The sequence below is a fragment of the Glycine soja genome, chromosome 11 (assembly GCF_004193775.1).
Source record: "Glycine soja cultivar W05 chromosome 11, ASM419377v2, whole genome shotgun sequence".
In the NCBI taxonomy this organism is placed as follows: Eukaryota; Viridiplantae; Streptophyta; class Magnoliopsida; order Fabales; family Fabaceae; genus Glycine; species Glycine soja.
In genome coordinates, this window is record NC_041012.1 from 619,196 (window position 1) to 640,407 (window position 21,212).

The window sequence follows — 21,212 nt, forward strand, 5'->3', positions numbered from 1 at the left end:
CATATTAATAATAAATTAAATAAATCAAATATAATAATTATATAATAGTTTTTCTAGTCCTTTGTATAAGAAATAAATACACATAGAATTTAGGTAAGACAGTTAATTTAACTAATAATATCATGTTTAAAACTTATTTATAAAATACTTATATAGAGAGTAGTGGTAATAGTTAATGGCAACATAATTCAAAGAGATGATATTTTTTTCACCAATTGCTTTTATGGTTAATAGGTCAATAAATTGCATTCACTTGAATGTAAAATGAATGTGCATCTTTTGTAATAAATTACACAAACAATGATAACTCAATCCTGCAAAACACGTAAAGGAGAAGCTCCCATACATTATTTTAGAAATAGAGATCAAAGTATGAAAAATTGAAACCTTTGGAACCACCAATGGCTTGAGCGAGCGCAGAAGAATTCTTGCAATAATTTTTTTTGGTCTTTTTTGAAATCTATACACGATTGTAATTTTTCTTTGAATTCTAGAGTTAAGATTGAAAGACTATCACATGTTTAGTGGACACAGAATTATAAGAGGTGTGTATAATTTTTTATCCCTGGATTATTTCAGTGTGCATTGACGATATTCATTATGTTGCCCATCTCAATTGTATTTTTATTTATTCGTTAAAATTAAAGACAGTGTCAGAAAATTTATAAAAAAAAATCATGCACTCTTTTCAACTAATTACTGAGCTAGACTTCTTTGACTCGATTGTAATTTATGGGCAAAGAATGCGAAAGTTTAATTATCAAATTTGATTTTCTTAAAAAAAAATCTGACTTGGCAAGGGAGAGAATTTAGTTTTTTTTTTCTCATTAATATCATTACTCCTAACTTTTTGCAATTTAATTTTTAATGTATATTATTTTAATATTAAGATAATTACAGGTAATTGTTTGTATTATCAAGAATGGTATCGTTAAAAGAGTTAACACATTTTATTGTTAAATATGAAAAAAATATACAGACTACTTCAACAAATAAAATCTACAGTGAATTAATTCCAATTACTTTTAAATTAATTTATTTTTGATGATAACTTTAAAGAAAATTGACAATTTATATGATTAATCTTAATGAAAAACGTACATATTATACTACAATAATTACAAATGAATAAAAATATCTTTTAAACATTTTTTTGTATTTTATATTTATATTTTTTCATATGTTTTTTTTTGCTGAATACAAACAAAAAACATATGATACAAATCAGCATTTCATTTTTACTGCATTTTTAATCCGATAATAAATTAATAATACTTCCGTGAATATTTCCTTTCTGTCGTTTCATATCTTGTATCCAAAAAATGATTTAGTTTCTGTCGTCTTGATAACGACTAATGCGATGGAAATCAAGCCAGTTTCACTCATAGCAATTTGATTGAATCAATCATCGATGACTACTAATTATTCTAATAATCGCAACAAAAGTTATCCCAGAAATATAAAAATTATAACTAAAATTCCTAACCCAATTTATTTATAACGTATAGTTTTAAAAATGTAAATTAAAGCTAAGTGGTGTGAGTGTCACAGGTAGATTCATGATATTAGAGATTGAAAGCACAGAAATGGGAAACTTTGGTTAGGAGTTTGTGTACCAAAGGGCACAGTTGTAGAAATTGCAAGGCACCAGAAAGAGGAGGGAGTGACTAGACTGACTGAGGTGAAGTTGCTATGTGGACCAAAGTGGAAATTTAAGACTATGGAAAAATGTGATCCGCACCAAGCATTGGTTTATGATACAGTTACCCAACAAAAGGTCTGCATATCCAATTGTGTATATATATAGAATTATAGATGATTCAACACTGTAACTGAGGCAGCATTAAGAAAACCAAGCTGCTGAGGCCTTGAAAAGAACGAAGTTAAGATCACCAATAATCACGGCAAGAACATTCCCCTGAATTAATATGATGAAACCTGTTGCCATCTCTCACAACTAATTCACGACCAGTTACTACTGAGACTCTTTTTGCAAATTCATGGCAGTCTTTGCATGATCGTGTATTTTTGAATACCATAATGGGGGTATCAGCTGCAGTGCATATGAGACCATAGGCTATAGCTAGTCTTTCACTATGATCAAGAAGTTGATCTTTTCGTTCAGTAAAGTCACATAGAGCATTTTCTTCATTGAGAAGGCGCTCCTCACCCTTTTTGAAAGAAACATTGAGTTCTTTTAATTTTGAGTATATTTGTTCTGTTTGAGGGTGGTGTCTATCACCTACCACAAAACGGTGGACTTTACCCTTCACAATAATCCAGCTGCAACTGACTTCCTTCCTCAAGTTCCTTTCAGCCATCATCTTTCTAAATTGTGCTGCTTCATCCCACTTCCCAGCCAAAGCATACAAGTTGAACATGATCACATAAGTAGCAGAGTCTAGTGGGTCCAGGCGAAAGATGTTGTCAGCAGCAATCATCCCAATCTCAAGATTCCGCCGGCTCCAACATCCTCCTAATAAACTCTTCCAACTCATAACATCAGGCTCAAATGGCATACTCCTTATCACCTCAAGAGCCTCCAGCAGCAGTCCAGCACGAGAGTATATATCAATCATGCAATTGTAATGATCAATTGTTGGGTTCACACCATATTTGTCAGTCATTGAATCCAAAAACTGCTTTCCCTCTTTAACTAAACCTGAATGACTGCAAGCATTTAACAAACCTATGAAAGTGACCACATTTGGCCTTACACCAGACCCCTGCATCTCTTTAAAAAGCCTTAAAGCTTCAGAAGCTTTGCCATGGTAAGCATGAGCACATATTATTGCAGTCCATGCAACAGTATCAGGTTTATCTATTGCCAAAAATGCTTGATGTGCATAGTCCACTTTGCCGCATTTTGAGTACATAGTGATCATAGCACTCTCCCCAGAGAGGTATGCAACTAGCCCCTTCTTTATTGCATCTGCATGGATTTGAGCACCGCAAATCAAATCTGAGACAGCAGAGCATGCTTGGAAAATGTTGTTATAGATGAATGAATTCAATAACACTCCTTTACTTCTTATTGTCTTAAAAACCTCAAGAGCCCTGTCAAATTTACCACTTTGGCAATATCCAGCGATTAAAGCACTCCATGAGAAATCATTTGGTTCATGTATGCTCTCAAATGCTTGACGCGCAGCTTCAAACCTTGCACACTTAACATAAAAATCCACTAGTGGAGTACCAACGGAGACCTCGGATTCCAAGCCAAGTTTTATACAGTAACTATGAATTTGCTTTCCAGTGTATAAGTCTCCTAAAGCAGCACAAGCCTTGAGAATTATTGAAAAAACAAACCCATCCAACTCTACACCTTCACTTATCATCTTGGAAAATAACAACAGAGCATCCCTGTTCCTTGCAGCTTGAGTATAGCCCACCATCAACCCAGTGCAAGCCACAGCACTTTTCCTAGTCATCTTATTGGTGGCCACTTCAGCACCATCCAACCACCCACACTTTACATACATATTGGAGATTAATGTCTCAATAGAAATATCAGCAGCAAACTCAATCCTTATCAGCTGAGAATGTATCTGTTTGCCAAGGTCTAACATTGAAGGATCTGCAAATGACATTATAAGAGTACTGAAGATAGAGAAGTTTGGTATAATCCCCAAATCCAGCATACGCAAGAACAATCCAACAGCTTCGTCTATACGTCCTTCCTCAGTGTAAGCAGATATAATGGTGGCCCAAGAGGACAAATCCCGATCAACTATTTTATCAAAGAATCTCTCTGCAGCTGTGAAACTCTTACAGTCGCAATACATTTGAAGGATGCAATTATCAATGAACTTATTGCTATTGGCCATTCTCTGCAGTCTATTATGAAACAATTTTCCATCAGACAATGCACCCAATGTTCCACACATTTTAAAGAGGTATTCGTATGATCGGGGATTAATGGAAATCCCGGCTATGTCCATGTTTCTAATGAATTCGTGCACTTGTCTAAGCTTCCCCTGTTTGGCTAAAGAAATCAAATGCAAGTTTTCAACTTGGCCTTGTTGATTTTGATGGGTCCTGAATGAAGAATGAGTGCTTTTCAAAGAGACCCATGAAGGGATTTGAGCAAAATTGGCATGTCTGGCATCATTGGAAAGCAGCCAAGAGCACTGACAAGTTATTGAAGACATTTAGTTTGGTCAGATGGAACAAGAGAAGGAGGGGTTGGATAAGCCTTGGGAAGTGTGATTGAATCATACATACATGAAACAGAACTTCAGTAAAGGAAACCTGAGATCTCAATCTAGAAAGAGGGGAAAGAACAAACCTGATTCTGCAGCGCCCGCTTTGGACTTTTCTTTCTCTTTTGGGCCCTTTTTTATTTCTACCGACTACCGTCCATAAGGGTTAAGTGCCTTAAACAAAATGTTGATACGTCAAGCTCATTCTAATTTTTATCGGTCACCCCCAAAAATATATAAAGTAGCAAGGATAATTATATGCTTGGGACGAGGACCAGTATTTACTTACAATTTTTCACCATTCTTATTTTCCAATTCAAGTATTAATGTTGTAATTGAGATTATTGAACTAAAGATGTGTTATATTAATTTTATTTCATATAAACACTTTTATATTGAGATGGTGAAATACAACCATGATTTTAATTTTTAAATTTTATGTTAACACTTTTATTTTGAGACTAATATTATCTATATACTTTCAAATAACATTATGATTTTGGATTCACTTATAAATTCCAAATGTTATTTTTGTGCAAAAAGATGACATTAAATTTAACATGTATTATATTATATTTATTTTACTCTATTTAAAAATATTGAAGAATTATTTACTTTTATATATAAATTTATGACTTTCCTAATAGGTTTTAGAGAATAAGTTTAATTAAAAAATTTGTTAAACGATTAAAACATTAATTTAAAAAATTATTATATTGGATGATTATTTTATAATATTATTTATTTATGACTTAAGTTTTAATAAATTCTGTTATATTTGTTTAATGTTATGTTTTTAATTTGTATAGTAATTTGTTGATTAATATATTTTATTTATTTATTAACTTTATACATAAAGTAAAGATCGGAAGAATAAGTATAAATATATAGGTATTTGACGGATACATAAATAAAAATTAAGATTACTATTTGTACAAATTTGAGACTAAATACACGCATTTTTTTTAAAACTAAATACGTGGGCGGATACCTTTAACTATTGTCATTCCTATTCATCACAACTGTCAGGCATATTGTTAAATGATTGCATGGGACCTTTGAAATTATTTAATGGGATTTCTCATTTTCTAGCGTCTAAGAGTCACCAGAAAATATCTCATAAAAGTCATTTTTTGGCTGCTAAAAACCTCCAGAAATTGGTTGGGAGTGCACTATCAAACTCGTGTTCTTCCCAAATCAAACACAAGAACAAACTTAGGAACCTTTCACAGCAGGGACTTTAATCTACATCTCATTTAAGAAATAAAAATCAAAATTTTAAAAAGTTTAGAAAGTGAGAATTTAATTTATTAATTTTTAAAAATCATAGTATGAAATTAAATACCGATAATGCCCGTATGTATATACCTGCCAGAAACAGTGCTGAGAGTAATTCATGTATAAGATTTTGGAGGCAATGGTGTATTGATACTCGTGGCACATCCTCAAATGTTTGAGTTCATATAGTAAGTACTTCTTCAACCCCAATAGGTGAAAGCAACTAAGCTAATAAGCTTTGTACAATAGTGGGATGAGGCGTGTATTTTCTTTTTAACACACTTTGATAAACCAAGCAATTTTTTATTTTTTTTCATTTAGTAGTAGCTAGCTTTCTACCTTTTATCGCCAGCATAGCTAGCAACATTGCAAGCTTTTAGAATTCTTACAAGTTAAGCACGCCTACAAAAATTAATTCACATACTTGATACTTCTACGAGTTAACTATTCCATTGCATCATTTGTATGCACCTTCTAATGTTCTGAGTGTTGTGATATTTTAACTATTTCAAAACTTTAAATTTCTCGTTCTATTATTACATTTGAAATCTTAAAATATTTATAAATGAATTCTGTAAGAGTTTACAAATAAGCTATTAAGAGGATTAGACTCATGTCCATAAGATTGGGCCAAACTTCTCTATTTTAATGCAAATCCATCTATTTGCCCCCTTAGCATATGATAGTAGTATTAGACATCATTAACTTTTCTGCTTCTGCTTTATTTTTTAAAAATCAAAATAAATTTTAAGAAGCCTCGTTTGAAAATAGATATTTTTTTTAATTAAACTATCTTACTGTCTTAATCAGTTCCAACTTAATCTTATTTTATATTATCATAATCTTTATCGTCAGATTATAAATCTTATTTCTATCTCCATGTTTCAATTTTAAAATTATTTAAAGTGATCTTTTTTTTTTACATACATGTTTGGTTTTTATTTTTTCATCTAGTTTAATTCTGCACCTTTTCTTCTCCTTCTATGCTTCCACTTTTCTTTATTTTATTTTGTCCTTTTGTTATTATGCTACCTCAAATCGGAGTAGGGATGAAGATGTTGTTATATTTTGGAAAATTTGCACCACCCAACTATAAGCAGTTTTATTTAATTGTAACTATTTAACTAGGTCATATACGTTAAAAAAAATATCTTTAGCAAGGTGGAGCTTGCTTATCAAACAGAGAAAATGACATCAAAGGAATTTAAACTCACACCCATGAAAAATACAAGAGTTTATACTAAATTTTTAATTACTTCTCAACCTACATTGTGATGTTGAAAGATTTTGAATAAATTTACGTATAAACTATAAATTTAAATCTTCTTGTATTAAAAGATTCGTTTTCTTTATATTTTCACAAATCTAGTTATACTCCAAAGCGGACTAACCTATGCTCTTTATCACAATTTAAAATGTTCCATAACACATGATGAAATAGCTGTTAGTATAATCAGACCATTAACAAATGCAGGATAACCTAGATTCACCTGAAATTTAATTGAAAATATTTTTAAAAAATTGTAAAAAACGTTTTTCTAAATTTAAAAGGAAAAGCATTCCTAGAAATTATTAGTGTACCAGCCTACCAGGTAATAGGGATGTATCATGTGGAGGCTTCTACAAAAAATGGTAGCTGGAATGGAAAAGTGAGGCTCCACGCACCCTGTTAACAACCCACCATCAAGGCCATCCATTTTCATATATATTCCATTCCATTAAATAATAAATGCTGACTAATTTTACCATAGCCCCACATGTCTACATCTCAACCTTCCAATTGTCAATCATGTAAACAGAAACTGTTTTCAATCTTAATTTACAGTGTTCAACTTCAATCCTTTTTTTTTTACCAACCAAAATAGAGCAATAGTACATCATCACTACCTATCTATCAAGAATTTGTGCACAATTTCTTAATCTATTTATTTGAACTTCACAATGAAACTAGTTTTATTAAAAAAAATTCATAAACGTAGACCATATTTTGGTTACATGATTTTATAAATTATCAAAAGCATCCATAATCATAAACAATTTTGAATATAAGATAACATTAAGCTGAAAAATTTGTTAGAAATTGAAAAATTAATCAAAAGTTGAAAGTTACTAGCTGAAAGTTGAAAAAATTAACTTATTAATTATGAGTATTCAATAAAACTAGTTATTGAAGTGACTAAAAAATATAAAATGATTGAAAAATAATAAAATCATGATTTAGTTAAAAAAGGTAAACATGAATTTTGATAAATATATTAGAGATAAAAAAGAAAAATATAAAAAACTAGAAGCTAACGATTTAAAAAATATTAAAAATTACTAAAAAGTTAATAAAAAAACTTATTTATTAAACAATCAAATAAATTTTTCAATTAATAAAAAGTTAAAAATTAACTTAAATATTTTATTGAACATAACCTAAACAAAAAGTAATGTATACCTACTCTGGTCTCAAGTGTAAAAAAATATTTTTTTCTCTGATCTTAAATATAAGAAATTTTTAATTAATTTTATCTTATTTAATATTATTATCTTTAAAATATTCTTCATTTAATTGAAGGATTAGTTTCAATAACTCTTTTTTATTTTTAATATTAAATTTTAATGAATAATAAATTAAAAAAATTTGATTAAAATTAATGTAATTTAATGTAATTAAATAACTTAGGTCATATTTTTTTTTTAAGAATACACCGGAAAAAATGATAAATAAAGAAAAACAGAAGATTGTCACAACAGCCCCATCGATTGTTCCTTGTGAAAAAGGTATGCTGATGGTTCCTGGTTTGGGTTCGGAGTGAGGTTTGGATGTAGACTTTGAAGAAAGCCAAAATAATAAACACTACCTTTACTTTCTCCTTTCATCATCGGCCACCCACCACTACAAACTTATAGCTCCATTCCTATTATTATACTTCCAAACCTTTTCCCTTCTCTCTCCTCTCTTCCAAGAGAGTAGCATATCATAGCATATTGAGAAAATTTTCTTTTTCTCTTTTTTGTTTCTGCCTGTTATCATAAAGAGGATCAATAACCCCCTACCATAAGAGAAATCAAACCCAAAAGTACATCAACAAGAATCATGGTTAGTATTATTAGTACTAACAATCAATGTAACTCCTCTCACATATGCCACACGTGTGCATTTCTCTTTCTACTCTCTTTTTTTTCAATTTTTTCTTATTAATTATTCTCTGTTATTGATTATATTATTATTATATGGAATTAGGGGGGTGGAGGAGGTGCAATTGGGGTGAGAGGTCTCAATGAAGATGATGATGATATTGGAAAGATTGAAGAAGAAAACAAGTGGCCACCATGGCTTAGGCCACTTCTCCAAACAAGCTTTTTTGTTCAATGCAAAGTCCATGCAGATTCCCACAAAAGTGAATGCAATATGTATTGCTTAGATTGTATGAATGGAGCCCTTTGCTCTGCCTGTCTTGCTTCCCACAGAGAACACAGAGCTATTCAGGTAAAAGCTTAGTTACTAATGATTTAATTGTCTCTGTGGGATCTATGCATAACTCAATATGATGCAATTCTGTAGGGATTTGAATCCCCCAAAAGCCAAAACTCAAGGATTTGGATGCCTGTAATCTGACTGTGTAACTTCCCTACATTGTTACTTTGTTAGGATCCAACCCTTTTTGATTGATCCTAAAAATATTTTTCTCTTGTATTGGTTTTATCGGTTACACGTGTCTTTCAATGCCGAATTATCAATTCCGAAGTCAACTATGGATGGCCAGTTAAAGTTTTGCACTTTGAATTTTCTTCCACTGAATAATTGATTATTGTCCTATTTAAATAAATGTCCATTGGTTCATCCTATTGACATAGATTGTTTATTATTTTAATTAACATTGTGGTACCTTATTTTAACTAAATAATATTGATATAATCTCTGATGGGTTGTTCATCTATTTTTCCAACTCTTTATTATTTTTTCGAAGATAAGAAGATCTTCATACCATGATGTGATAAGGGTGTCAGAGATACAAAAATTTCTGGACATAGCAGGGGTCCAAACTTACATTATAAACAGTGCCAAGATTGTGTTCTTGAATGAAAGGCCTCAACCTAGGCCTGGCAAAGGAGTCACCAACACCTGCCAAGTTTGTGAGCGCAACCTTCTTGATTCATTCAGCTTCTGTTCCCTTGGTTGTAAGGTATATATATATATAGTTGCTTTATCTGCCTTTTTTTTTTTCTTTCTGGTGCATTTCTGTGTTTATGCATAACCATTATGCAGTTGTTTCGTCCCTTCAAACTTTCTATCTTGCAGCATTAAAATAGAATTTCAAAGTTCAAACTAATCTTTAGATTATGTTCCGTCATGTTGCTTATTGTAAATCACGGTGAATTTACTTTCAAAGACCATCCTTAGTGGCGACACTTCAGTCTTATCGCTCACTAATAATTTATTGAAAATAATAATTAAAAATACTACTTTGGAAAAGATGTTTGTACACCAATAAGTGTTTACAAGAAAAATGATAAATAATTATATGGTTAATGTCTTAATGATGTCATGTGACAAGATGAGAAATATAAGAAAATAAGAGAAGTTAATGAAGATGTCCAAATATCATCGCTCAATTAGTTTTTTAAAGTAGCAATCCAATTAAATTTGACCTAGTTTTAAGAAAACTTGTACTATTACTATCCCCTACTTTATTTTTTGGAATTTTCTTATGTAAAGTACCAAAACATCTACGCGTACCTTTTCTGTTTCCCTTGAAAAAGTAACAAAAGAAAAATGACTGACTATAAACATATGAATAGAAAGTCATCAAATTTTTATTTTCCTCAGATAGTTGGAACCTCCAAGAAGTTCCGGAAGAAGAAAATGTTAGCTGAGACAGAGGGGTCCAATGGTGAAGAATCAATAAATGGCATTAGCAATGAAAGTGGAAGAAACAAAATCCAGAGCTTCACACCCTCAACACCACCGCCAACAGTGGTAAATTACAGGACTGCTAAGAGGAGAAAGGGAGTCCCACATAGAGCTCCAATGGGGGGTGCCCTTATTATAGAATACTAATGTTACAAAATTAAGTATTAATGGTAGTTTTATGGGTTTAGGTGACTTACCAAACCATAATTATACCCTGAAAGATACAACAGTTGTTTCCAGTGCCACTTCCCTAAGTGGCAAGATATGCCTTGTAAAAGTTACAATACCTGAGCCACTGTTCACTGAGGCCGGTGTAGGGAAATGGTTCACTATCTTGTATAGTAGGTGTAAGAATAGCAGTAAAATCATACGTATTGGTATCAGATGCGCAATGTACAAAGTGGCTTGTAGAAAGTTGTTGTATTTTACACAATAAAAGTCTTTATCATGATTATTAAAATATTCCACTTGGTTTGGTATATGTCCATTGTGTGTGCCCTTTGAAAGACTTGAAAGTGCGGTGTTGAATTCTTGAGCGGTTGTGAGTGGTTTATATTGCAGAATGTGTTTGGCTTCTGTTTCTCTTTTTTGCTTTTGATGATTGACTTCTTGTGTTTCATTAAATAAACACTCAATTAGTAGCTGATTAGTCTAATGTATAGAGGAATAAATAACACGATTTATTTACTAGTATGTTTAGTTTTTTACCACTTAAAAAGTTTTCTTAATTTTTGGATTATTTGTTATAATTTTTAACCTTTTCATTTACAAATTAAATTATAGGAAATAAACATTAATTAGTTACAAGTGAGCATAATTTGCAGTGAATCAGCAACGGGGCTTAATGGCTTATGTTTGATGAACTGGGAAAGTATCCTTTTTATTACATTGCAAATATAACTTGACATTACTCGTTATGTTACAAGTTTTCATAATTTACAAATGTTAATATAATTAAATATTTGACTTAAACATGTTTAAGGATGATTATAAATTATTAAATTTTGTTCTGGATTTTTAATAGTTTTGGATGTATTAAAATTTTGTTTTGAGTTAGGTTATTAGTTAAATGATAAGATATTATTGATTTTTTCAATATTACTGATAGTCAGATTTTATTGGTTAGGAGAGGCAGAATCGCGTGGTGTGTCTCCGACGGACGTTGAGAGGGTTTTGTTTAATTCTCTTTTCTCATAAACCCTAAAAGAAAGGGTTTGCGTTGTGTTGGTGATTATGAGGAAGAGAGAGTTGAACAGTCTTGCCTCTCGCTCTCTCCAATTCTTAAAACCAAAACCCTTTTCCACATCTTCTTCGCATCACCCTCTCCCAGGACTCCTTCCTCCTGAAGAAACTTCTCCGCTCGATTCTTCCCCCGATTTGTCGCAACACTACGCATTCCTCCGCACCTCTTTGCTCAATTCCGCCACCACCCAAACCTCTAACGACGCCCTATCCATCTCAAACGCAATCAGAACCGGCTTTGGCGCCGAAACCCAAAATTTCCTGAGGCAGTTCCGGGGTAGGTTAAGCGAACCTTTGGTTGTTGAGGTGATGAATCTCGTTAAACACCCCGAGTTCTGTGTCGAGTTTTTCCTCTGGGCGAGTCGCCAAATCGGTTACTCCCACACTCCGGTGGTGTACAATGCGCTAATTGAGTTACTGTGTTGCAATGCCGTTAATAATGATAGAGTCTCTCACAAGTTCTTGATGCAAATCAGGGATGATGATAGGGAGCTGCTTCGCAAGTTGCTCAATTTTCTCATTCAAAAGTGTTGCAGGAATGGAATGTGGAATGTGGCATTGGAAGAGCTGGGGAGGCTCAAGGATTTTGGCTACAAGGCTTCTCCCACCACTTATAATGCTTTGATTCAGGTTTTTCTTAGGGCTGATAAGTTAGATACTGCTTTTTTGGTTCATAGAGAGATGTCGAATTCTGGGTTTCGTATGGATGGGTGTACTCTGGGTTGTTTTGCCTATTCCCTCTGCAAAGCGGGAAGGTGTGGGGATGCGCTGAGTTTGATTGAGAAGGAGGAGTTTGTTCCTGATACGGTTTTTTATAATAGGATGGTTTCCGGGTTGTGTGAGGCTTCGCTTTTTCAAGAAGCTATGGATATCTTGGATCGAATGCGGTCTATTTCCTGCATTCCCAATGTTGTCACTTATAGGATTTTGCTCTCTGGTTGTTTGGGGAAAGGGCAGCTGGGCAGGTGCAAGAGAATTCTTAGCATGATGATGACTGAAGGCTGTTATCCGAATCGGGAGATGTTTAATACTCTTGTACATGCTTATTGTAAATCAAGGGATTACTCTTATGCATATAAGTTGTTCAAGAAAATGATAAAATGCGGGTGCCAGCCTGGCTATTTGCTTTATAATATATTCATTGGTAGTATATGTAGCAACGAGGAGCTGCCTGGCTCGGATCTGTTGGAATTGGCTGAAAAGGCTTATAGTGAGATGCTTGATTTGGGGGTCGTGTTAAATAAGGTCAATGTCAGCAATTTTGCGCGGTGTCTCTGTGGAGCTGGAAAGTTTGATAAAGCCTTTGAGATTATATGCGAAATGATGAGCAAGGGTTTTGTTCCCGATGATAGTACGTATTCTAAAGTGATTGGTTTTCTTTGTGATGCCTCCAAGGTAGAGAAGGCTTTTTTGTTATTCGAAGAAATGAAAAAGAATGGCATTGTTCCCAGTGTGTATACATATACTATTTTAATTGATAGCTTTTGCAAAGCTGGCCTTATTCAACAGGCTCGCAATTGGTTTGATGAAATGTTAAGAGACAGTTGCACCCCAAATGTGGTGACTTATACTTCTCTTATTCATGCATACCTGAAAGCAAGAAAGGTGTTTGATGCAAATAAACTATTTGAGATGATGTTGCTTGAAGGTTGCAAGCCAAATGTTGTTACATATACAGCTTTAATTGATGGTCATTGTAAGGCTGGGCAGATAGATAAAGCTTGTCAGATCTATGCCAGAATGCAAGGTGACATAGAATCCTCTGACATTGACATGTATTTTAAGCTAGATGACAACGATTGTGAAACACCAAATATTATTACATATGGGGCTTTGGTGGATGGTTTATGCAAAGCGAACAGGGTTGAAGAAGCCCGTGAATTATTGGATACCATGTCAGTTAATGGTTGTGAGCCCAACCAAATAGTGTATGATGCTCTTATAGATGGGTTTTGCAAGACTGGAAAGCTTGAAAATGCACAAGAGGTGTTTGTGAAGATGTCAGAGCGTGGATACTGTCCAAATTTGTATACCTACAGCTCTCTAATTAATAGTCTATTTAAAGAAAAAAGATTGGATCTTGTTTTGAAAGTGTTGTCCAAGATGCTCGAGAATTCTTGCACTCCCAATGTTGTTATTTACACAGACATGATTGATGGCCTCTGTAAAGTTGGAAAGACAGAAGAAGCTTACAGGCTCATGCTTAAAATGGAAGAAGTGGGTTGTTATCCAAATGTTATAACTTATACTGCAATGATTGATGGCTTTGGAAAAATAGGAAAAATTGAACAGTGCCTTGAGCTATATAGAGATATGTGCTCAAAGGGTTGTGCACCAAATTTTATAACCTATAGGGTCTTGATAAATCATTGTTGTTCCACTGGCCTTCTTGATGAAGCACACAGACTTCTAGATGAAATGAAACAGACGTATTGGCCAAGGCATATATCAAGTTACCGTAAAATTATTGAGGGCTTTAACCGAGAGTTTATAACCTCGATTGGGCTTTTAGATGAGCTGAGTGAGAATGAATCAGTGCCAGTTGAGTCTTTATACAGAATTTTGATTGATAATTTTATCAAGGCTGGAAGACTGGAAGGTGCATTGAATCTACTTGAAGAGATTTCATCATCTCCAAGCCTTGCAGTTGCCAACAAATATCTATATACTTCTTTAATTGAGAGTCTGTCACATGCAAGTAAGGTTGATAAAGCCTTTGAGCTTTATGCAAGCATGATAAATAAGAATATGGTTCCAGAGCTTAGCACATTTGTCCACCTCATCAAAGGCCTTACCAGGGTTGGTAAGTGGCAAGAAGCACTACAATTATCAGACAGCATATGCCAAATGGTTTGTCACGTTTGCTCTAACTTTGTAAATTACAAAACAACACAAGCACTTCCTTTATGCATTAAGCACTTCCTGTAAATATGTTAACATTAAGCACTTCCTTTATGCATTTAGTGGTAAAAAAATTGTCAAACTTTCCATGGTATTCCTTACAAAACTGCTCTGTAAATGTACTAGATCCTTGAGTTATTATTTCAGCATGTTTATTCTGATCCCTTTTCTGTTGTTTTTTCTATCAACATTGCAGGATATCCACTGGCTTCATGAAGAGGTACCAATGCGAATTAGTTTCTGATGCACAGAACTGCAGATTGAATGGGAGTTCTGTAACTGAAGGAAAATGACTGCTGGTAGGTTAGAAGAAATGGTTAAAAGCTGGTAAGTGAAATGGTTCTTCTTGTAATCTATAATATCTTATGATGCCCTTCATTTATTATTGATCTTCATTTGCAGATGTGGGTTTTTGCAGTTCAGGTAAACAACAGTGATAATGGAAGCAGAAACATGGGATTTTGAAGAAATCTCAAAAAGATGTTCTCTGTAATCCACCAATCTCCAAGTTTCAAAATCATGTGTATTTGTCCACCTTTGATTACATCATGCCAGGGGTAATGATTTTATGGCCTATGATCTAGCCTATTTGATTGACGCCAAGGTATATAAAAATTAAACTTCTATCCTTGATATCTTTTGGAGCAAATTACATCTCAATAATGTTTTTGTTATTTGCTAATATTCTAGAACGAGAGAAATTATATTAAGTGTTACATAGTTGCATTATATAACCAATAAACTGAGATTGATATAATGAATTTTTATTGAATAAGTTGTTTGGCCTTTTTTTGCAATGAATGAATATGTTCACCTAACAGGAGGTTTTTCCTCCTATCATTTGCGAACAGAGCTTCAGTGTTGGTTTCAAAGATCTGTTTGTGATCAGGCATTTGCATGCCAGATTCATTTTCTGATACATAAATAGACCATTCTATGTTTTTGCTATTTTCCCATTTGGTAAATTAGAAATTCTGTAAAATTTATGAATACAGAATAGCAAATCATTTACAACCTTTGTAGTTTTGTTGCACGAACCAGTCATTTGTGCTATTATATTAGCAAATATGCTTACTTATTTTTTTTTAATGTTCTGGGTTTTGTTGTGAAACTGGTAAATTTTAAAGTGAAAGTCATGTTTATGTGTTATATTTATTGTCTGTTTTTGAAGTTCAGAGACCATTAATCATCTGTTTTTTAATTAAGAAGTACCTTGGCAGCTAAGCTTTTTGGGCCATGTTTGAGATGCAAGGAGCTGGGGAAGTATCCTTGGTTTGATTTTTTTGAATCATTTGAGAGACTGGCCATGAGAAGGAATGCACAATGGTCTGGTATTGTGCTCTTTTTACAGAATATGGTGTCTACAGGTGGACTTGCATGGGTTAGAGTCAACACTCTTTCTGCAAGGCCTGGTCTTTATAGATTGACTTGGTGGTCATGGGTTTTGGTCATGGAAAAACAGCCTCTCCACTCTGTCCACCGCTCCAGACCTCACAATGGGGGGATTTTCATGCACCAAACTGCCTTTTCGCTTGGTGGTGAATATAGATAGATTACAGTGTCAGGGTTTTTAATTACCGTCATCTCTCTAATCTTTGTTTCAAGAGTTGTTTTCTTCCCTTTCGCTTCCTTTTGGCTGCCTTTGGAGGACTCCTCAACCTCCATTTTGGTCCTCTCTTGACAAATGGTGTTATATAATTAAAAAAAAGGTGTCAAGAAAACAATTCAGAATAGGATCAAAGGAAATGCTTCTTCACTTTGGAATATGTCTAGTGCACAGAGGCTTCCTTGAAAGCTTGAGGCAGAGACAATCACATCATGATTTCTTTATAATGGAGTGCTCAAGCGAGTTTGTGAATGGGGACCAAGCTTCAGTCAATCTGGAGTGTAATCAATATCAGATATGTTTTCTGGGGATTTTTTCCTCTACTCGAGACTTGGGGGGATGCAATCACTGAATCATTGACCATATAAAGTGATCAAGTTGATGTACTTCTAAAACTACCTTGGCAAGTGATCTTATCATTAGTTCAGCATGAGCTGATCTTGTGTATCTACTACCATTTTAATTCATTCTGTAAAAATTCACGAGGATCCTACTCCACACATATTCCACTTTTTGTCTGCCTTCGTAGATTAATTTCTTTTCTTTTGCTGGTAGGTGACACTCATAAGACTTTTATTTTACAATCCTATATCCAAGATTCTTAAAAAGGCAAAAACAGCTGTGGATGTTGCAGAGGCAAAACTATACCGTGTGCCTCCAAATTCTTAAAACTTTTACTATCTATTATTACTAATTAAAGTACTTGTTTCTTCATGTTTATTTCATTATTCTTTTCAATATACTATCAATTTTGAGAGATTGATACATACAATCTCTGAAATCAAAGTTAACATTGATTCATACAATCATGTTTTGCATGACATGTGGCATCAAATCAATATGTAAAAGCATATCCATGGAGATTTTGTAATAAATATATGATTGAATTGTAAATACATGAAGCTAAGTGGGGATGTGCAAATATTAAAAATCCCCAGATCAATCAAAAATGAATAATTCAAAATTTTCTTATCAATTATTATATTTATTAAATAAAGAAAATATTGAATAGTTTTTAAGTTTCATCTTTTATTTAGGGTGAGTTTGTTTAAATTTATTTTTGAAAGAAATATTTTTATATTTTCTTAGTGTGTTGGTTTAAATTATTTCTGTCTTAAAAAAAATTAGTTTTACTTATTTTGATAAATAAATCATATTTATTTATAAAAATACTTATTTAACCAAACAAACTCTGAATATACAGTGCCTTCTAAAAATATATTAAATGAGTCTAGCTCCCTTGATAATAAATTTTTTATAAGTATTAGATTCTTACCGATAAAAATAAATATCATCTAAAAATAATAGAAATTACTTTTTAAAATAATTTATATACTATTTTTTCTTAATTAAGGTGCGGCGCGGCAGAGCAAATACATTGCAGGTTATCTTTCATCTCAGAACGTCTGATTTGATCCTCTCTCAGTGACAACAGTTTCTGAGTCTTACTGATTTTTTCTTCTCTCTAATCTCTTGGTTCGCGTGGCAGACTAAATGATTTTGTGTTTTTGGTTCTCTTTTAGGTGCGATTCTGATTCTCTTCTCTTAAATCATTGGCTTTGATTGTATTCATTGGTGCCATGGCGTTTCCCAGTTTGATTACAACAATCATTAAGTCGTGTTTGGTTCTTTGATTTTTTTTTTTCTTTTTCTTTTTCATACTTTTAGGATCAATGGATTTCAGAGATGGAGCTCACAAGCTGTCTCGTTGTATTGTTATAAGTCTTCAGTTTTTCATATCCTTACTTGCCGCCAGTTCTGTTTGCCCAAAATTAGAGACCCTGTGATGTTCTGCAGCTAATTCTTTGAATTTATATATCTTTCAAATATCATGCTGTCATATACACTTTTTTAAACTCCAGTAGGGATTGACTTCAAAGACTCCAAGTGCTGTGTACTCAAAATTAGACCAAGGCGAGAGTAAAAAGACAACTATCTTGACACTTAAATAAACTGGCAATCTATATCTAAAAGCGTGTAACTGGTAATTTAAATCAATAAATTACCTTGATCTATATATTGTTGAACACATCGAGATTTAACTTAAACGGTTAGTCTATGCAACTGAAAATATACTTTTCCGTTCAACCTAAAATTTAAAAGTTCATTCATTGTGGGTTTTAAGGCTTGTACAGGTTGGAAATCTTGGGCTTCAGCTGCCATGGTACTTTCTGCAAATAATTGTGAGCGCATGGTATTTCATATCAGTCGTGGGTAATTTGTTTGAAAGCTATTTCATCTCTTTAAAGAAATACAAGTCTCTTCATTCGGGAAAGGTTAGGTACCTTGCCATTGTCATAGAAAGTGAAGAAGCTTATCAGATTTCCAAAGTTGTTAAACTTTCGCAGTGGCTTGACTCTATTGGTGTAAAGAATGTGTGCCTTTATGACATGAATGGTATGAAAAGGTTTGAAGAATCAGTGATGTTAAAGTTTCTTTTACTCGGGCCATATAATAGTATTTTCTTTGAACTCTTCATCCTAGGAGTATTGAAGAAGTCTAAGGAAACCATACTTCAAAAATTGAAGAATGCAAAATCCATTGAGGTACCATATAATTGTTTCCCAGCAGATTGCTTCTTTCTTTAATATTAATAAATTTGTTTCCTGGTTTATGATTTAAAACTTCCTGTGACTGGTGTGTCTCGTATATTTGCCATATTAACCAGTTTGGGTATGGCCACCTTTGCCCCATTTTATTTTGACTGATCCTTTATTTGGATTTTGGGAGATGATGTGTCCTAGATTAAATTGGTTTTATGCATGAAATTTGTTGAATACATCTGATCTCATTTCCAATTGTCCTTGCCTTAAAAATTTCGTAAACGATGGGGCTTACCTACAGTATTTGACTATTTGTGGATGCATTATCTAAGAAATTATTGATAAGAAGATGAAATACATGCTTCTTTCTATATTATATTTAGGTGAAAAAGGAGAGAACAGATTTTATACCTGAACCACACTTCTTTTTCTTTTTTTCTTCCAATAATAAGAAAACTGTTTATATTTTCTTCCTTTTCTTACTCATCTAAACAAAAGGAGGGAAAGATGATCATTCTTCTCATTTGTTTTCTTTGTATTTTCTCTTCGCATCCAAAAACTGCATTAGTAGAAAATATGGATCATAAATAGCTCATTCAGATGCCATTGTTGTCTAGCATAAATATTAAATAATAACTTTTGCTGTTATGTCACATGTTTGATTTGATCTAGCATTAAATCAGTGCAGGAAGTTAGTGAAGTCGTCACACTCCATGCTCCAGGTCACATGACTTCAGAATTTCTTTCTTATCTGGATGGGAAGGAGGCAGTGGCCAAAGCAGCTAACTTGATTTTTGTGGAAAACTCGAAACGACATAACTTGGGTGGAGAACTAGATCTTCAAATCTTGTTAGAACCTCAAATGAATAAAGCATTGCAAATTGTTGGTATGTTTACTTTCTAAACCTACTAATAGTTTAAGATTTGATTGTCTTGTACAATAAAGTACTTATCTTTATTATCAGGTAGCAAAGGCCCCGAGCCTGACCTTTTATTGGTTTATGGACCTGTGAGGAGCCATCTTGGTTTTCCTGCATGGAGACTTCGTTACACAGAGATCATGTAAGTTCTTTCTAGGAAACTATTATTTATGATTAGAACAGTGCAGCAATAAAATTTCACATGGAGTGAAACTATGCTTATGTATGGAAGCTAAAAAGCAGTAGCTCTGTTACATGGTCTTTCTGCTCTGTATTAGAGTTTTCACATAATCACTTATAAAAGCTATATACATTTGTTTCTTAATCCCGATCATTCAAATATGATTTAATGTTTTAAATTCATAGTTCTTATTTCTCGCAGTAACAAGAGTTTTCACATAAATTAAAAAAGACATCTTAGAAAAACTCACAAACCACCCCTAGTAAGAAGTTCCATTTTGTACAGTTTTTTTTTTCTTCCCTTTGAATAGATTCTGACTGATATTTGTGGCTTTTACAGACATATGGGATCATTGAACTTCATGAGATATGGTTCCTTAATGAAAGTCATTAACAACTTCACGAAAGTGCACCAAAATTATGGTAAGTATTCTCTTTACCGAGTCATTTACTGGTCTGCCATGGTTTGACCCTCAATAAATTGGTAAATTTTCTACAGTTATTTTTACTATTAACTGCATTTGCATCTCTATTAATTCGCTAAAGCATGTCAGATTAGCCTAAAACTGGATCCTAGCTCTGAAGAAGAAATAAAACAAATAGTACAGTATATATTGAGCGATGGGCAAAATTCGTATAGATTATTTTAATTTGTTTTCATTCATTCATTTTTTTTTTCGGATTGCTAACAGGTACGTAGAAAAGGAATTTGGAGGTAGTTAACTGCGCAAGCACAAAGCATAGGCGTGAAGAATAGAAACATATCTAGCTAAAATCTTTGTGGAAAAAAGGACTTACTCAGTCTTAACTACTGGTTTTACTTACTTTAAATGTGTCAGTCATCATGAGAGATAGAATTGCAAGTCATGACCTGGTTTTACCAACTGTTAATTTAAAAAAGATTTGGTAATTTAAAAGTTGGATTTTTATTTGATACCACCACCTCGGGAGACTCATGGCGGATAAATTCCTCCTCACAGTTATATCAAAGCCAGCAGCCAGGTTTTGTCTAGCATGATCTTCCGTTCAGAGTCTGAAGCAATGTTAAAAAAAAAAGGAACTAATTTGAGATGTGAAAATTATTTTTATATTTATTACATGAAAATTATAAAGTTTAATTAATGTTTGAATAAAAGAAGATGATAAACAATAAAATTTAGTGAAAAATAAATACAATGAGCAATCGAAAAATTAAAAAATTTAATATTAAATTCTTTTTATTTGTGTATTTCACTAAAGTCGTTTCAATTTTGATGAATACTGGTTTTCTACTTTTTAAAGTCACAATATACAGCTGTTTTTGAAATAACTTATTATTATTTATTGTCTTATGTCAGTTCTAATTGGTATGCCGACGTGAACTATCTAAACATGTTTGCAGAAAAATGTACTCTGACGCCTGAATTTTCAATTCGTGATCATCAGTCCACATCCTCAAAA

At 33.0% G+C, this 21,212-nt stretch overlaps 4 protein-coding genes across 7 annotated transcripts; 3 read left to right on the forward strand and 1 right to left on the reverse strand.

Moving 5' to 3' along the window:
• Positions 1-1,572: 1,572 nt before the first annotated feature.
• On the reverse strand, positions 1,573-4,406 carry LOC114374206 (pentatricopeptide repeat-containing protein At5g13270, chloroplastic-like). Of its 2 annotated transcripts, XM_028331821.1 has the most exons (2): positions 4,289-4,406; positions 1,573-4,130 (listed from the first exon to the last, which is right to left on the reverse strand). In XM_028331821.1, the coding sequence occupies exon 2, from the start codon at positions 3,939-3,941 to the stop codon at positions 1,890-1,892; it is 2,052 nt and encodes a 683-aa protein (XP_028187622.1). In that variant the 5' UTR covers positions 3,942-4,130; positions 4,289-4,406; the 3' UTR covers positions 1,573-1,889. The 2 variants fall into 2 exon arrangements, with proteins under 2 accessions (XP_028187622.1, XP_028187621.1); XM_028331820.1 differs by having other exon boundaries at positions 1,573-4,372.
• Positions 4,407-8,333: 3,927 nt separating this feature from the next.
• On the forward strand, positions 8,334-10,861 carry LOC114373962. The gene is made up of 4 exons (XM_028331542.1): positions 8,334-8,565; positions 8,710-8,955; positions 9,437-9,652; positions 10,297-10,861. The coding sequence occupies exons 1-4, from the start codon at positions 8,563-8,565 to the stop codon at positions 10,525-10,527; spliced, it is 696 nt and encodes a 231-aa protein (XP_028187343.1). The 5' UTR covers positions 8,334-8,562; the 3' UTR covers positions 10,528-10,861.
• Positions 10,862-11,481: 620 nt separating this feature from the next.
• LOC114377162 (pentatricopeptide repeat-containing protein At1g06710, mitochondrial) lies at positions 11,482-16,843 on the forward strand. Of its 3 annotated transcripts, none has more exons than XM_028335571.1 (4): positions 11,482-14,472; positions 14,720-14,850; positions 14,926-15,127; positions 15,733-16,843. In XM_028335571.1, exons 1-2 carry the CDS (start codon positions 11,614-11,616, stop codon positions 14,765-14,767), a joined length of 2,907 nt encoding a protein of 968 aa, XP_028191372.1. In that variant the 5' UTR covers positions 11,482-11,613; the 3' UTR covers positions 14,768-14,850; positions 14,926-15,127; positions 15,733-16,843. The 3 variants fall into 3 exon arrangements, with proteins under 3 accessions (XP_028191372.1, XP_028191370.1, XP_028191371.1); XM_028335569.1 differs by having other exon boundaries at positions 15,744-16,843; XM_028335570.1 differs by having other exon boundaries at positions 14,942-15,127; positions 15,744-16,843.
• Positions 16,844-17,493: 650 nt separating this feature from the next.
• LOC114374249 (dehydrodolichyl diphosphate synthase complex subunit NUS1-like) lies at positions 17,494-20,714 on the forward strand. The gene is made up of 7 exons (XM_028331872.1): positions 17,494-17,652; positions 18,255-18,526; positions 18,614-18,675; positions 19,361-19,559; positions 19,638-19,734; positions 20,113-20,195; positions 20,465-20,714. Exons 1-7 carry the CDS (start codon positions 17,624-17,626, stop codon positions 20,470-20,472), a joined length of 750 nt encoding a protein of 249 aa, XP_028187673.1. The 5' UTR covers positions 17,494-17,623; the 3' UTR covers positions 20,473-20,714.
• The last annotated feature ends 498 nt before the right edge of the window (positions 20,715-21,212 follow it).